At 36.1% G+C, this 18,830-nt stretch overlaps 1 protein-coding gene across 1 annotated transcript in view; it reads left to right on the top strand.

Moving 5' to 3' along the window:
- The first annotated feature begins 570 nt into the window (after positions 1–570).
- Positions 571–18,830, top strand: part of c8b (complement component 8, beta polypeptide) — a 44,787-nt gene continuing 26,527 nt past the window's right edge. The window contains 5 exon segments of the mRNA XM_065262288.2: positions 571–722; positions 14,368–14,507; positions 16,928–17,026; positions 17,804–17,935; positions 18,022–18,144. Coding sequence (XP_065118360.1) covers positions 656–722; positions 14,368–14,507; positions 16,928–17,026; positions 17,804–17,935; positions 18,022–18,144 — 561 coding nt within the window. The 5' untranslated portion in view covers positions 571–655.

The raw sequence follows: 18,830 nt of genomic DNA, 5'->3' as shown, positions 1-18,830 counted from the left end.
CCGTGCATTTCAGGAAGAGAGTGAAATCTGAAGATACAAAAACCACACGAACACATTGTATTATACCAAATACACAAAATAAAAATTTTTTTAGCAATGAAATAGGTGCACTTTACCAACGTTAACCGACACAGCTGATTTTTATCCGCATTTGGCAGGTGTTCATTTCAAAGTTACATTTGGCAAAAATGGGCATAATAGGTGCCCTTTAAGAACTTGTTGTTAGAAAAAGCAAGTCTATAAAGTCTTAAGTCTTCCTTTTTAAGTTGCTTGTTGATTTCTAACCTAAATATAATTCTGCAGTGGAAAGCCTCGAATTCCAGTCAATATGTAACAGCAACATTTGTAAAATCTTTATTAAACATCACTTTGCTATTTCTGTCTCTCTTCACAGTGTCACAGCCAAATGGTTTGGATGCAGATTATAAATAACGTGATAATGTGAGTGTCATTGGATCAGTTGCGAGAAGTTTCAGAGATCAGCGCAAATACAGACAATCCCACCAGCTGGAGCAGTTCCTTCTGTTTGTATGCTGGACATAAAGCTCAGATGACTGAAACAATCTGGCATCGTGTTAAATTATCCTCAGAAGATCAGAGGACTTCTCCATGTTAACCATCTCCATGCTATTGAGAAGATTACAGACACAGGAGAATGTCAACAGAGACAGAACTTCAAACAGATGTCAAACTCAGCGTCAAAAAAGAGTCCAAGAGAAGAGGTCAGTCTTTCTCTAAATATGTAAAAATATAGCATTGGCAGAAAATGTATCCTTGCGTTATGACATTTTTTACATAAGCAAGTGATTTTTCTGCAGGACACAGATTTTCAATTGCACGTCACACAGCAAGATTTAATTTCCTCTTTAATTTACACAGAAAGTCAGTGCAAAAAAATGCCACCAAATGCCACCAGCTACTTTGTTAGTTTAAATCAGGGGTCTCCAACACGTCGCTCGCGAGCTACTGGTAGCTCGTGTCTTAATTGCAGGTAGCTCGCTCGTGGGTTTATTTATTTATTTGTTTTCTGTGGTTGTGGCGCATTTTGATGTCTGGTTAGTGTTACAAGCGCCTGTGGTACTAAAAATTGTGTGCGTGTTTGACGTCGCGTTGTAGACCGGCGTATGACATCAGTAATTTAACATGTATGATCCAAAAACAAACAGATAAGTCCGCGCATCTGCGTCCCGGCAACCGGCCGATCCATCCGCGCAACGCTGTGAAGCCCGCGCCACAGCAACCTACCGATGCGTGCGACGCTTTGAAGCCGAACACACCTCGGATCGAGACACTATGTTTAAAAAGGATGCCGTGATTTTCGGATTCACGTTTTGGTAAAACGAAAATACAGTCGTTGTCACAAGTTCAATGGATTATCATCCCATATTTAAACATCAAATGTCAAGAAATACCAGAGAGCCATATGAGCATTACATGTTGACTGAGAACAGGTAAGAGGATGACATGACACAGCTAACGTTAATCACTAAAATGATAGCAAAAGACTTAAGGCTGCTTAATATTATCAAGCTTGTGCTTTGACTGGACGTGTTTAAAAGCATGCTGATGATGCGCATTCAAAACAGGAGTTAAACTTTCTGTCCAGTATAACTTAATTTAAGTCTTACATTTTCTGCAGATGCACGTTCTATAATACATTTATGTTGTACCAAGGCTTAATATTATGTAGAGTGCGTCATACAGTATATAAAGCGCATCAGTTTGTGTTTATTAACCCTTAAGTTTCACTTCATCACGCAGCTTTTCCTGTTAGAGGTTTCTGTTAAACATCTATTTCATTAATACTCTAATATTAATTTTTTTGTCATAGTTTCTTCAAAATTAAATTTTATTTGAGTGTTTAATAAAAATATTTTTATTTTCACAATGACGCCCTTTCATTGCCTCAGTTAATCGAGTACTCGTTTTTCAGACATATGGATTAATCTAAATGAAAAAAATGGCATACATACCTATTATGAATACAAAAGCAGTAAATACTCTATGTATGTTTGGATCATCTTTCTAAATCTGATCTTTAATAAATGATTTTTTTTATTCAAAATGTGTTTTTTTTAAGAATCCTACCCATATATAAGAGGTAATAAAAAGTATAAATAAAGACAACATGAAAGTTTTTTTTGTTGTTGTTGTTTAAAAGGATCTGTACTTTCATTTGATGTATCGTATGTTAATGTTTAAAGAAATGCATTTTCTGGGAGGTATTAAAATTTTGTGAAAATATTTTAAAAAATGCTGGCACTGGCTGGCAACTTAAAAAAAAATGCTGTAGAGGAAAGAGTTCAAATCACAGTGAGTTAATAGATCGTTGTGTATTACCCCCTAATTTAGGTATTACGTGAGAAGTAGCTCTCGACCACTTTTGTTTTTTAGAAAGTAGCTCTCCAATGAAAAAAGGTTGGAGACCCCTGGTTTAAATAAACACTGTATATTTGCTCATATTACAATACTGACCTTTTCTCTCAGTGTAAGTAATATCTCTAAACTAACTTTTAGAGTTTGTCCCCAAAAAGGGACAAACCCAACCGTTGGGTTGTTTATATTTGACCCAGCAATGGTTTAAAACAGCCCAACATTGGTTAAATTACAACCCAGGTCATTCCTAATAGGAATTAAGGGGGTTTAAAATCCCCTTAAACTTGAAGTCGCAAACTTGTTGTGTTTATGTGTTGTGACGAATTTCTGAGTGAAACAGAATATTAAGCAAGGAAAATGGTGGGCGTGGCTTGGGTTTTCCACTCTGCTTTGATTGGATATAGAAAAGTAGGCATTTTATTCAGAATTAAGGCCTAGTACATGGACACGGGTATTTTTAAAAATCCCGTCCACACATGCTCGGTTTAAAAGAGATCTCAGTCCTAATGAAAAAGCAAAAACACGCTATCATGCCACACCAGCAGGCGGCGATATAACCCAAATCGTAAAGCCCCCTTGGCCAATCAGAAGCCTAATAAAAGTGACGTCGCAAGGCAAAAACCCCTGTTTTACTGTCTACACAACAATCCTGGCGTGGGTTTTCAAAAATGTTCGGTTTCAGTGCCCTGATACTGCGTTTTCATGTGGACGAACGACCGAACCACGTAAAAAATGTCACAGTTATAAAAATCTTTATAAAAGACATTATAAATGTACATTCAAATGGGACGTAAACGTTAACGTTTCTGATTTACTTTTAATGTGTGATGTCGTGTTGCCGAACTGAATTGTGGATACGTCAACGTTCTGTAAGTGCCGTTGCTCGAGGCAGACGTAGAACATTTCTCAACTTTTCAAGGGCCAACACATGTGTCAGCCAATCAGATCACATTATGCAAATAACCTAGTGCGAGCCAGCTTACGTTTATGCAAGACCGGAGCATGTGCTGCGACCACTGTGATTGGCTGTTGGCTACGTTTCAGACAAGCCTTTTTTATTACAGAGAAGAATATGTTCAGCCCCTTCCCTCCGAAACTATGAATATTTGGTGTTGATTACTACAGAAGCTTCAAAGCTCAAAAAATGGTATTCGGACCAACCCTAGACTGTAGAAGAATCCAGCATTACCGTATTGATTTTTGTTTAAACTTAATTGTGCTATTCCTGTGGTTTCTGTAAAAAAATAGTAATTGTATAAGATCAGTAAGGACAGTAAGACAGATCTTTAAACCAGAAAGCTGTGTTCAGTTGTGTTTCAATGAGTTGTTTTTTATGAAAGATCTGTATACCTAACTTGATAGGTATATTGTTCACTGTCCATGAATGATAAATTAAATCGCCTTATTTTCCATCTCCATAGCAACGACCTCAAACTGATGTTAATCCTTGTGAAAACTGAACTGAACACACAGCTGTCACAAAAACACAAAAACACATACAGTAATATAAACAAATCTGTTTATACTGTTTATAGCTTTGTGAGGGGGCCATGTCAGCGTATTCATAAAAACCTATTCGTTGTCTTTTTAAATGTAATTTAAATGACCACATGGACATTACTTTGAGACTCATGAGAATACTTACTAATTATAATATTGACACGTTTACTGAAAAGCCCTTAATCGGTTACATTTGTATTTAGAAAACAAGGTCTACTGCCAAATATACTGCCTGCCCCTCGATCAAGACGCATGTCGGTAGGTGTCAACTGCATGCGGTGCTATACCACCGACTAACTAACGAAATGAAAGTATCGTAAGATCGGAGTGCTTGTTACGCTTTCGAATGTCTCTTGCGGAATGTCACATTTTAATCAGTCTGTGCCGAAACGCATAAAATTAAGAGCATGAGGGGCCCCTAGTGGTTCAAAGCCCTACGCAGCTTGTGTACCTTGCGTAGAATCGGCTCTGCTTTGGTATATCATCACTATTTTTTAAAATCTTTTTGTACATTATATATGGACATTTATAATAAGAAAAGAACATTAATTGTTAAAGCTCTGCAAGTGTAAATTGAAAATCATTTAAAATATTTTTATATTGTTACATTTAAAAATATGTTTTCTTCTGGATCTAATGCTTTCTTTTGAATTTGTTCAAACTTTTGGAAACTAAACTATCAAATGTCTTTTTTTAAAGAATGTTTTTATTATTGTCCACTTTAGACATTTTATCAGTTTTAAATTTTGCAACTACTATTCATCTACCAGTTATAAGAGTATTACTTACTGCTTTATATCTATTAACACTTTATTGCAATGATCCCTCAACAGACATTTAACTATATATAAGTAACTACATGCAGACATGCAAAACTTCTAGACTTTTAGAATATTTCAGATAGCGATATACTTCCTGGCTCCCACGTCACCCTGTCTTTGTCGTTAAGCCTCACCGTTGGTTGAATTTGATATACACATTCAGACGCACTTACCCCTGGAGGCGTCCCCAAAGTGTCACCGCAGTGACGCAGCGCGAGTTCCCTGGAAAGGGAACTGTAACAATGTATCTTAAAAGGGTAACATAATGTAACCTTGCTCTCACTTGAAATGTGTCCCCACATTTAGTCCTTGAATTTGAGGGTATAGGACCTGGAATGTCCTTGAAAGTTCCTTGAATTTGAGTGAACTAACTAGGGATGCACCGATACCACTTTTTTGGAATACGAGTACGAGTACTTGCATTTCAGTACTTGCCGATACCGATACCGAGTACTTAATAAAAAAAACATGATTTAAATTTACAGGTAACAGCTTTAGTCATATAATTTAACAAAAAAATTATAGAATACTTTTCCAGTTTGATGTAAACTCTGCCTCTTTGGACAACACAAGAGGCATTAACCCCTTACACGCCGCTCAAACATAGACATTTCTCAGACCGTGGTATCGATTCCAGGTATCGGGGGACTTTTAACGAGTACGAGTACTTTAGAAAATGTGGTATCGAGGCCGATACCCGATACCAGTATCGGTGAATCCCTAGAACTAACGTGTGGGAACCCTGTACATGTCAACCTATTCTGCTAACTCTAACCTCTTCACTAACCCTACACCTTACAGTCTACTAATAGTCTAATAAGAGTTTGTAGTTGCAATGTTACTTAAAATTATTTAGTAGAATGTCTAAGGTTGACTATTAAAATAAAGTGTAACCAAACCAGTGGACAAAATAGTCTAATAAACAAAACAATTCATAATTAAAATATTTCTGCATTGAATTATGTATTATTTCTAGTAAGTCATCTGTTGGGGGTTCAGAGGTCGTCAGTTCCTTTATTGAGCCTCTAAAAAGTAAACAGCCTCCTGACAGACTGAGGCATCTGGAGAGTCTTTCTCCTCTCCATGTGCTTCCATCTGTCTGGCTCTCACAGGACTGTTTAACGTCTGAAGTTGGCTAACACTCATAAAGAGACAGCAGGCTTCTCCGGGAGGTCTTTTCCAGTGCTCTTTTCTTCAAACAGATTCTTGGTTTTTTCAGAAGAGAACAGAAATTGTGCGAGAGTAACAGAGAGAAAGAGAGAGAGAGAGAGAGAGAGAGAGCAGAAAAGAGTAGTGTAGTTCAAATCATAGCATGGTCATTTTAAAACCTTTATATTGGTTTATCAAAAACCCAGAAGATTGGAAAATGTGTCTATTTGACTGAATGATTAAAAGTAAGGTTACATTCCAAAATAACTAATATGCATTAAAATATATTTTGATAAAGAGGTTTAAAAATTTAATTTAAATTTCATAGCCCAAACAAGCATACTGTATTTATTTGAAGCTTAAAAAATAGATGTTTAATATGCTTAAGATGTTGCAGCCTTCAGTGGTTTAATGAACTGTAAGTTGGCACTCGCATCATACTGTGTGTGATTTGAATTTTTGCCATGTTCATTTTTAATGCCAAAAATATGCTAGACTCTTCTGCAGCTGTCCCAAAGTTTAAAGAGACCGATCTCTCAAATATCTTTTTACAGGAACAATGTGTTCGTCTTGTTTCGCATTAACTTCTTTATCCCCCAACACCTTGCATTCACCCTTAACTGCATTGTGAAACTGTGATGTGAATATACAGCGACATACAGTGTCATACTGTAATTTACAATGCAATATGCATGGTAATAAACCTATTTTATTAAAATAAAACCTAAACCTATTTATTTTTATTAACAGGAATTTACTGTAAACCTAATCTGCACAAATTTACATTTTACTGTAAATTTAGAGTATACAAACCCCATTTTCAAGCGTATGTGCTTTGAGGACAACATTGGCTGGGTTGCAAGTATTGTCCATTTTTCCATAAAGGCCCTGTGCCATTTGCCCACATAACTATCAATCAGGATTACACTGGACAGTATACATAAGATCCATCTTCACAGAAAACACTGCTTGGTGTCTACTGTATATGGGTCCATATGAAAGAGGGTAAAAATAATTTGAAGCAGTAAATCAAGTGATTAATTTAGTGACGATTTAGCCTTTTGTTATTGTTTTACTGAAATGTTCATTTAAGGTCACCATTATGGTGATCAGTGTTTACTTGGGCACTTCACACTTAACTTGCATTACTTTAATTATTTTTCATCAATAACAGCAGTGTTTTAGTGGGAACAATACTGTGTTGGGAAACAAAAAGTAGGGATGATCCGAATAATTGCCCGCAGATCGGAATCTGCTAATCACGAAGACAACAATCTGTACTCGGTATTGGCTGCCAAAATCCTGATCGGAGCATCTTCAACAAAATTATTTGTTTAGAAAATGGTGTCATTCCGCTTAATGCAATATTGCAAAAATTTTGTTTAAAGTGTGTTTGTCAATATGATTTAAAGTAGCACTCCTGAAAAAATACTTTACATGGCTAGGAACTCAGTTACCAGTGTTTTTTTTCTGTAAATTCTAAAAAATGTATATACAGCACATTTACAGTGAGAATTTTTAAGGGGGTCGCAAACCGCTCAGCGTTGCGCGGCGTAAAGTCGTGTCTAGGACAACTCGGAGGTATTCTAAACCGGAAGTGACAATTAAATAGCGTAAGCTTCGTCAGATTGCTTCTACTTCAAAATGCAAAATATACATTATCAGCCAATGTTAATCGTTAATGATTTGGGACAAATATGATGTTATTTAATGTTAAACTATGTGAGTGAGCCTCTGTGGCGCGACAGGGATTTGAGCAACTTCCTGAGTCGTAGCTGGGCAGCGCGGACAAGCGCCACCTGTCGGCGCTGGTGTGCGTATACTTATACTGTAGAAAGCAATGTGTTCAAGTTTTTTAGAACAGCGCTGAGCTGCGCATCCTGTGTGCGACCCCCTTAACAGTGTGACTTCATATATAAGTAACTAGAGATTAAACTAAACTATTGCATTTTTGTTTTGTTTTTGCAGATTTAAATTTACATTGATGTATTTGGCTGCCACTTTATTCAAAAGCATTTTTTAGAGCATTTAAGATAATCATTTTTATTAATTTATACATCATGATACCTGGGAAATTGACCCATGGTCTTGCATTGAAAGCTGCACACCAAGCAGATATAAAATCTTATTTTAAAACTGTAGAAATATAATATGACCCTTACACTGAATGGATGTGACTGAGGTTGATTATCTGAATAATTATGCAGAAGAAGCAGTAAATTATGCTGAAAATAACAAGCTTGACATTATCACAGCCACATTAAGACAACGTTAAACCACTAAAGTTAAACAAGAAAGCATTTAGTCTACACAAGTGCTTTAAATACCACATTACCAAAGTCTTCTTTAAGTGCTTCACTCTTGGAATTAGGTCATTGTGTAAGCAGTGTTGTGTGTCTAATTAATTTATACATAATTATATAATTCCCCTGAAGCATTTCCAGTTAAATTGTCCTTTTAAAATGCTATATAGAGTCAATATCAACACTTCTGTTATTTTTAGCATTGATATCTTTGATTTGATTTACTTACAGTACTTGCATCATATAAACCATAAGGTGTTTGCTTATGTTTTTAAACTTCATCCTCTTTAATCCTTCACTAGCTGTTACACTTGCTTAACAACTGAAACTGCATCTAAATCCTAGTTGTTGTTGTATTTTTACACTGATATTCGCTAAGCTTTAATATGTGTTCATATTTGTGCTAAAAAGGATCAGGCACCATATGGATGTGTGCTTATATAGACGCTGATGTTAATGGATAGTGTTTTACTCCTGCCGTTTGATTGGCAGGGGTCTCCCCTAATGACCCATCTGTTCAACTTTCTGTTAAATCTGTGATTTATGTTGCTGTTGTGTTAGTTTTGTTGTACGTGGCTTGTTGTTGTTTTGTCTCTTTGTTGTGTTCTTCATCTATGCTTTTTGTTGCCTTTGTTATTTTTATTTTGCTACATACAGTAAATCTCTGAAATACTTTACATTGTTTGATCAGTTTGGAGCACAGGATTGTTTGACGTCTAGTTTTTCTTTAAAAAAGTATTTAGTGTAGATTGTCATAATGGAAATCCATCCAATATTAAAATATTGTAATGAAATAATTTCCTAAACATGCCCCTCGTATTCCATTGGTTGGAACAACAACAAACTCACATTGTCGGCTAAGCCCATGCTGTTACTTCAAACCTGTATTCTATAGTCACGTAAATTTTTTCCGCTTTTCTGTGACACTGTCACGTTTTTCCGTGTTTAAACTTGACTGTATCACGCATTTCTGTTTACGGGTCACTGTCACGTATTGGTTACTCAACTGCTTTTTCCTATTTTTAAACCATTGTCGCTTCGATTTAAGGTTAGATTTGGTGTTTGCGTTAGGATATCACTTTAAATATTGGTTTATACTATTTTTTCTGATTTATTTTTTCATATTTTTATTTTTAAACATCCACCCATCCATAGGCAAATTTTGGATAAAAGGTTTTATCGTCGAGCCTCTATACCCATAAAATTGATTCATAGAGCAAGACATAAGATGACCAGGCGGACCATACATAAAAGAAAAAGAGCCTCTGCTAGACTAATATAATTGTCCTCAAAAGTGTCCTTCACTTGGTGCTCATCACAAAAAGCTCTTTCATTATCTGAGCATGTTGAGGGGTTTTGTCCTCCATTCAAATTCTCTAGATGAATCATCATTTTTAGTTTCTTCAGTTTAATTGTTCAGTGTATCATATGCTCATTATTTAAAATTGGAACTCTTTTATTTTTCTCTATATGCATCACATCAAAATAATTCATTTATGCAATGCTTTCATCCAAAACATTAATGTAGAAAGAGATTAGCAAGAGTATATACATGTATGAAGCAAACAACTGTATGGTGCGTTTTCAAATTCATTATTGTACTTTATTGAAGGGGCGATTACGGCAACTGAAATATTATTTAAGACTATTAGTTATTATTTATATATTAATATCATATTTCAATTTAACCCACTACTGTATATCTACAGTATTTTAAATCAGTGTTTCTGTAGTTCAGCTAGTAATGCGTATTGCTACCAATGCCAGAGTAACAGGTTTGAAATATTTAAAGGATTTATTGGTAACACTTCACAATAAGGTTATATTTGAAGAGTTTGGTTCCAAAACGCAATAAACGCCATTTTTGAAAAAAATGAGTTACTGCCAGAATCAGCATTATATCAGGTCAGTATTGAAAAGTAAATTCTTAATTTTACGCAAAATCCAATATCTGCCGTGTTATTCTGTCATCTTTTCTACCTTTTTTCCCTAAACGCAATAAACGCCACTCCTCCTTTTCTACAGAATGCCATAAATCCACTCCACAGATTACAGCGCACCATTCCACGCAATGTAAACAAACAATGGCGGCGCGTTGAGTACACGGAATCCTTGTTTTCTTCATCTACTTTGTACTTCGTGATCACCAAACAAACAAAAACAAAATATTACTTTAATAGCATTGATAAACCTGTGATGGTTTTCTGTGATGGGAAAGAAACGTAAGTCATCAACATCTAATAATTTACACAAGAGGCACTTGGAGACGGGTGCTTATTGTTTGCCCGGGCCGACAGCATCAAGTTTCTGTCATGCTAACACATTGACCCCAGGGGATCTTATGAAAAACTTTCAAAAATTTTACTCAAAGTCAACGAAAATCGAGCAGGACCAAAACATTTTACAGCTGATCGCTGTGAAAAACGTTAAGCGAAGACGTCAAGTATAACCGCAGCAATGACAGTGTTCTTAATATGACAAAGTAAGTGTTTTGATGAATGCCATTAATGTTTATTTTTTTATCAGTGTGTACAACTTGTCAACTAAATGAATATAACATGGCAAAGATGAATGCACATTTATATAGGCGATTGATTCAATATAGATTTATAGCATTTAGAATAAAAACTTGTCATGGATTTATTGCATTTTGTGGAAAAAATTATCCGTTTTTATAATAAATCTTTGAAAATCAAGTTATGGATTTTATTTTTTTATGTTTTTATAAGCTAAAGATGCTATGTGAAAGTTTGTAACAGAAAATAGTGGTTTTCATCTTGTCATTTTCTTGGTATAGAAAACACGTTTTTACCGAAATTTGTCAAAATGGATTTATTGCGTTTTGGAACCAAACTCTTCATTTGTTAGCAATTGGTTAATGCATTACCTAACACGAACCAATGTTGAACAATACTTTAACAGCATTTATAAATCTTTGTTATTAACCTTAAGGGTTGTACTTGTTAGTTAATGCACCATGAACTAACATTAGTAACTGGATTGACATTAACTAACATTAACCAGGATTAATTCATGCTAAAAAACTATATTGTTGATTGTTTGTTCATGTAAGCCAGGGGTGGGGAACCCTGGTCCTGGAGGGCCATTGTCCTGCAGAGTTTAGTTCCAACCCTAATTAAACACACCTGAAAAATGAAATTAAAGTCTTCAGGATTACTTGGAAATTAAATTCAGGTGTGTTTGATTAGGGTTGGAACTAAACTCTGCAGGACAGTGGCCCTCCAGGACCCAGGGTTCCCCACTCCTGATGTAAGCTAAGGCGGCCATTTCCAAACTGTGGTCCGCGGACCACTAGTGGTCCGTGAGGGTGCTGCAGGTGGTGCGTGTAAAGGCAAAAAATATATAAAATTATATATTTTTTAAGAAAAATATATTTTTTGAAGAATATGTTTTAAGAATCTGTTGTACTGATGTGATGACCAGTTTTAGTTTTAGTGCTAGAAAGCCTATTTAGAGGTGCAGATAAATTCAGGACTTTGTGTAGACATATTTTATTATGAGGTGGTCCGCAAAAATTCTTGATTACAAATAGTGGTCCACACACAAAAAAAAGTTTGAAAACCCCTGAGCTAAGGCATTTACTAATGTTTAGTAATACAACCTTAATGTAAAGTGTTACAGATGTATTATTTCAACGTTTATTATATTCAATTACATTTATAGTTCAAATCTGTTTTTTACGGAGACCCTAATGGGACATGAAGCAAAAATTAAATTAAGTTTAGTTTCGTGTGCGCATGTGAAACTATCACATACTCACGTGAAACTTTTGCGTGTGCATGTGAAACTACCACGTTTAGTTTCGCGTGCTCAAGTAAAACATTCGCGTGCGCACATGAAACTTTTGTGTGTGCACCGTAAACTATCGATTGTGCACGGAAAACTATCGATTGCGCACGTAAAACTAAACTTAAAAAAATTCTGCACATGAAGGTTTCGCATGAGCGCATGAAAGTTTCACGTGAGCACATGAAACTAAAATTAATTTTTTTTTACTCCAATGTCATCTTAGGGGCTCGGTAGTTTTTGGATTTAAAAGGTGTGTATATTTTTAGTGGCATCTAGTGATGAGCCTGTGAATTGCAACCAACAGTTCAGTCCACAGGTCACCCCTAACTCTTGAAATGCATTGAAAAGCTACGGTATCTACCACAGGACAAATATGTCATCATCTGAGCAACGCTATCTCACGAGAATTCTTACATATTTTACGAGTTGGCTAATTCATATTAATTCATAAGTTTTTAAATGATTTACGTTGATCTCTATGACATTGGGGTTAGGTGCGGGGTTAGGATTTCGGTTTCATTGTTATTTTTTCATGAAAATCGTACGATTTTGCACGATTAACTTCGTATGAATTGATACGAATTAGCCAACTTGTAAAATATGTAAGTTTTCTCATGAGATCAGGCTGGTCTGAGACAACATAGTGACAAAACGCGCTTTGTAGATCAGTTTGTCCTTTACGCCCCATTCAGACAGCCAACGACAAGCAGTAGCAGAGGGACGCGATCTCATTCATTTCAATGGAAACCTGGCGACTTCCGGCGACACGAGCGAAAATGACCGTTGGCGACCGTATGGGCGTGTCCAGCGACGTGAGAAAGTTAAGAAAAGTTTAACTTTATGTAAATGTTGAGCGAATTTCGGGAGCGACTACTAATGAGAACAAAGCAGTGGAGTTCACGTCATCCTTCTCTCGTCAGTTACTGGAGTGGATCGTACTCATTTGTTTATGACAAGCAGATTTAGAAACGCCTCATTAGCTAAGTTTCTATCCACTTGTCAATCGCATTATCTGAAGTTCGGTAAAAAAACGTATGTGAATGAAGCGGGTGAAAGTGTGTTTCCATCCAACGGCTTTAAAGCGAATAAAAACCTGTACGTAATGACGTCACATGCTAGTTTGCGATCAAATTGGTATATCGAGTTGATTTGAGACATTTGAAGGTGTTTCCATTCATTTTCACACTGAATCGCACAATATTCAAGCAAACATTTGCGAACAAAGTTTTGCTAGACAAAATGGATTGCGCCATACCACAAGTTATAAGTGCGTGCCAGCTGAGCTGATAGCGACATATCAAGCTATAATAATAAGAAAATGACGTTAACATCAAATTGCTATGATGATGCAGATGCATGTAAATGCCCGACGACAACGGAGGCATTAACGTGAAATGATAGTCCGTATCAATGCTTAACGTAAATGAGAACGAAAAATATCTTTCCTGTGCTGTTAATATTGGAAGCCAATGAAACTACGAGGGTTCTTTGGCCGAGGCGGAGCACGAGCCCATGTAAAATGTTAGAAATGAAGCCCGAATCCGACCGAACCCATCGGGTTCGGGCAAAGATCTTCAGCTCTAAAATAGCCGTTTGGTAAATTAAATTTAAAATGAATGTCGTCTCGTCGTTTGTCCACTACATCTGACTTTGTTGACACACGCCATGTGTGCCACCAGAGCGGACCTAAAACTTTTTGTTCTTAGTTTTGTGTGTGGGTTGCAACCATAAAATGACCTAAACCTTAATCGCAAATCATTATTTATTCGGCAAATAACATTTCCATCAGCGTTTATTGCATAAGCCATATATCGATCAAGATAAAATCCGATGAGATCGAACGTATTTCTTTTGAGTCGATATTCATGAAATTCAATCGAATTTTACTGTTTCCATAAGGCATTTTTCATTCGATATCACTTAATTCGGATAAAAACAGGTGGATGGAAACATGGCTACTGAATGAGACGAGCGACACACAGCGATAACATCGCTGGCTGTCTGAACGAGGGGTTAAGCGCAACTGTAAAAACATGACGACGACGACTTCCATGTAAAGGGACTCACGGTGTATATAAAAACGTTATAAAAACAATACAGTTCATTACGTAAGGTCTTTTGTACACCACTGATAATATAGTTATGTATATTATACAGCATTTCTGTCAAGAGATCATCCTAAAAGTTACACGATGCATGGATAGTGAAATGATGATCCCATTTCAATAATTGTATAATACAAATGGAATTGCTCTGATGTGGTTCCCAGCAACATAGATTCATATAGCTCGTATGCACATAATCTCTAAAGACATAAACAACAGCACACCATCTCATGAGCTTTATCACTGTATGATCATGTCTGAATGAATCACAGTCAGCCTCAATCTATCTGTGTTTTTCAACAGGTCAGGACCGCAGTGAGCAGGCACTGATTCAACGCTTCAGGGGAGATGGCATCAGTTACAAGGCCAAGCTGATTGGCATTGATGATGTGACGGCTGCGCGTGGAGACAAACTGTGCCAGGACTCCATGATCAAACTGAAGGTAAAACCTCTGACAGCAAGTAGTAGTAGTAGGAACAGTATTTGTTGATCATGCAATTGATATTACATTTACTGATTTGCTCACATGTGTATAACATTTTCTAAAATCTGAGAGAGATGATAAACCCTTGATAACATGACAAGGTCACATAGGCATATTTTTCTGTACTGTTACATGTTTGCATCTCCACCTGGTGTGTGGATTTCACTAAAGGAGGGCTAAAATAACAGTAATCATAAAATTGCTGTTGCTTTATGACTCTGTTGACCCTTTTAGAGCTCCATGCTGTGTGTCCTTGATAAAACAGCCTTTAAAAACCAAACCCTGTGTGAAGCTGAATTACTGTAGGACACAATAAGACCTTCATTCTGTGTCCAAATCGGGTCAGCTTTCTTGCTGTCCACTGCTGAAATGAAGTCTATTAAAGAATGATTTGCAACACTCTACAAAGATTGCAGCAAGCATACCACACAAAAAGTAATTCAATAGTTTTCAGTAGTAATATTAAAGCTAATGATGCAGTATCTAAAACAACAAAAACAAACGTGACCCGTACTGACATAATGAGTTGGAATGTGCACGGTCTAATTTTGAGCTACATGCGAAAAAGAGTATAAATTGTTATATTTTGGTCGAAATTGAGGTTTTCATAAAATAAGTGCATTTAGGCCTCGTCTACTGATCTCAATGATGTAGATAGTCATTAAACATCTAAAATGATTTTTATTTGTACATTTTCCAAAAGGTGTACCATCCTAAATGCTTAATCTAATACGAAGATGTGTCACTCCCAGGGTTTCCTGCAGAAAAATTGTTAGTTAAGGTGGCCGGGGGCGTGGCAATCAAAGGGGCGGGGCATTCACGTCATGATGAAAATGAAAATATTTTTATTTAAAACACTCAAATAAAATTTAATTTTGAAAAAACTATGACAGAAAATGAACACATACTAGATTATTAATTAATTAAATGTTTTAACAGATTCCTCTAATGGGAATAGCTGCATGATGAAGTAAACTAAAGGGTTAATAAACACAAATGTTGTAGCACGTCTGGCGAACGATGATAGATAGCACAAAGATTGTTAAAACTGATTATTTCCCACTATTAATTACATTATCTTAAAGGAGTGTAACTACTGTAGCATGTAAATAATGCACATAAATAACGTGAGCAAGAGCGCTCAACAATTATATCTTATCAACAGGCACATTTTTTTAGGTTTAGTTATCAAAATGTTTTTTTTGTGTAATGTTCTGTAGATCGTGGCTTTAAAGTGTTATGAGGAATAATTAAACAAATGTTTATGTTGCTTTTCATTTTACCTAAAAAGATATAAATGCATTGTCAGTTTGGTCTTCGTTCATCACTTGAAAGACAGTTTTGGTCACTTTATCAGAAAGTTGTTTATGTGTGCTGCTTGTGAAAGAAAATAAAAGTTACTCATTTGTACCTGGTCTTGCGCCCTCCCAACCCATGCACACGCACATAGATGATTCGACTATCGGTCGACTACGGAAAGATTCGACAATTCTGATTCGGATATGTAAATCCATAGTCGAGGACACCCCTACTATATACTAAACCCAATTTTTATGAATGTGGTAGTCATACTAGAAATAAAAACAACTAACATTAAAAGCTAGTAAAGGTGAATCACAACTCTCACCAACAACTTCAACATCAAGCTTTTTAACAACTCTTTCAAACATGATAAAAAAATATTTTAAAAATGTATTTGTTTATACTATCATTGTCTTGATAAAGCAGTTCGGATCTCGTCAGTTTTATTTCAGATCCCAAGTTTCTACAGCATCATATTATCTGAGTTAGGTCAAAGAGCAATAGATTTCCAATAGCATTCCCAAAAAGCCATGGATTACTAATCTACTGAATAAGCTGGCAGCTAACCGATCCACCGCCATCTCTCTTTGTTCTTGAGTCAGTCTTGAAACAGGATTTGACAGCTCATTAAGGGAAAGCATCTTTGAAAGTATTCATTATAGTTAAGCTGTTAAGTGCTGAATCAAGATACTGTAGACGTCAATTGAGCAAACCCGCTTTAAGTGACCATGTGTTAGAATTGCTTTTTAACTACACAACAAAAGGCCAAGAAAATTAGAAAGCCTATTTAAAAGTTTCAGTCAGCACAATTGTTGTCTTTCTACACACACACAGAAGTCATAGATCAGTAGCATTCAGGGATTTGGACACATCTCCATTGACTCTTTTATAGTGCTAAACGCAAAGGAACAAAGCAACCTTAGAAAATGATGTCGGACAGATGAGGTGTCATTTATGTGACCTTCCATGCAGCTATCCAAAGTGTGCCGATCATTATATCGTGTTCAAGAAGGTGGGAATAAACCTTTACTGCACATATATTCACTGCTATCCTCTTTCTTGTTTTACTGCTACAGGGAATCGCTGCCTCGGCACGGTCAAAAGGAAACCATAAACAGAGAATTTTCTTGACTGTGTCCTTTGGTGGAATCAAGATTTATGATGAGAGATCAGGGGTGAGTAGAGGAACCCATTCATCCAATTGATTTACACATGTACTTTGAATGTACTTTTATATATTGAAGTCCGATTATAGTGCTCATGGTTGCGATTTTGCACACATTTTCCACCATCTCTCAAACCCTATACAATGCAATTGCTACCATACCTTTAACTCGTTCACCGCCATTGACAAGATATCTCGTCAATTAAGAGAAAATGCTTCCCCGCCAATTTTACGTCTTTCCGCAATACCGCTATTATCCACCAAGTGGCGCCCTTCCGCAACTTTTTAAACCCGGAAGTATTGCTCTATGGCAAGCGGCTGCATGTCCGTGTCTGTTTTAAAGATCGCTCTGAATGGGATCTCTATGAAAAGTCCGTCACAAAAAGGAATTATCTCTGTCAGACAGAAAGAAACCCTGTTGACCCCGCATCCAATTTGGCCCGCTGCTCCATTTATTTTCATTTGTTATCTGACGATGACACCAAGGGAACCGCTAAAACGTGCATTCAAAATTGATTGACAGGTCTGTCTCAACGAAAATTAACATACAATGTCACAAGTGCTCTTTGCAAACAGAACGGGGGTTGGAAAAGGACTCGATGCACGCACGAGAGATAGTTTCGGTTGTCTCGGGTCCGTTCGGCAAAAACACATTCATTTAAATAACTCGATGCCGCAAATATTTTACTGGTTTATTATACTAAACAAACTGGTTATTTAAAAATCAACCTGGACAACGGGGCGCATTCACACTATGCGATGAAGTTATAACATTATCAATCTACAGGTCTTACAACACCACCACACTGTCCACGAGATCTCCTACATTGCCAAAGACACAAAAGACCATCGCGCCTTTGGTTATGTGTGCGGAAAGAAGGGCAACCACAAGTTTGTGGCAGTCAAGACGAGCCATTCGGTTTGTGCCTTTTGTTCGTATACAGTACTAACACTATAGTCTTAACGGTAAAAAGCTGTTAAACTCATTTTCCTTTTTTTTTGTAGGCAGAACCAGTTATATTAGACCTGCGTGACCTGTTCACCCTGGTCTATGATATCAAACAAAGGGAGGAGTCACAAAAGAAATCTCAAAAAGATCAGAAACACTGTGAGCATGCCATCTATCAGGTAGGACCTAATAACAAAATCTAATGTCAACACAAACACTTGTCACTTCAAAGCATAAAATGGGTTCAATTGCAGTACAATTGTAGTACACAATACATTTGCGCCAAAGACTGTTAAAACTCAATAATTTAGGTTGCCTTTTTTTATTTATTTTCTTCATCCTCAAATGAAGAGAAGTTATTTTGTTTCCACTAACCTTACGCCTTTTTTCATGAATTTATTATTATTTTAAATGCATGAATACTAAAGTGATAGATTGGGATTTTAACATGTGAAGTTAATTTCTACTTGACTTATTTTCAATTCAAATTCTCCAGATACCCTTGACCATAGATAATAAATATTTTTTGTTTATAAATATTTAATTATTTTGCTTAAAATTAAGAATGTACTTTTTAATACTGACCTAATACAATACTGATTTTGGTGGTAACTAATTTTTTTTAAATTGGCGTTCTTTGCATTTTGGAACCAAACTCTTCATTTGTAGCAATAGCTAACAATATATTGTATGGGACAAAATTATCGATTTTTATATAGCAAAAATCATCAGGCTAATGATATAAAGTAAAAATCATGTTCCATGAAGATATTTTGTAAATGTCCTACTGTAAATATATCAAAAACTTTATTTATCAATAGTAATGTGTGTCCCTAAAGACCTCATTTAGACAACTATAATCAAT

Source organism: Paramisgurnus dabryanus, chromosome 6, assembly GCF_030506205.2.
Source record: "Paramisgurnus dabryanus chromosome 6, PD_genome_1.1, whole genome shotgun sequence".
In the NCBI taxonomy this organism is placed as follows: domain Eukaryota; kingdom Metazoa; phylum Chordata; class Actinopteri; order Cypriniformes; family Cobitidae; genus Paramisgurnus; species Paramisgurnus dabryanus.
Note: the sequence above shows the minus strand (reverse complement) of the source record. Positions and strands in the feature narration are given on the sequence as shown.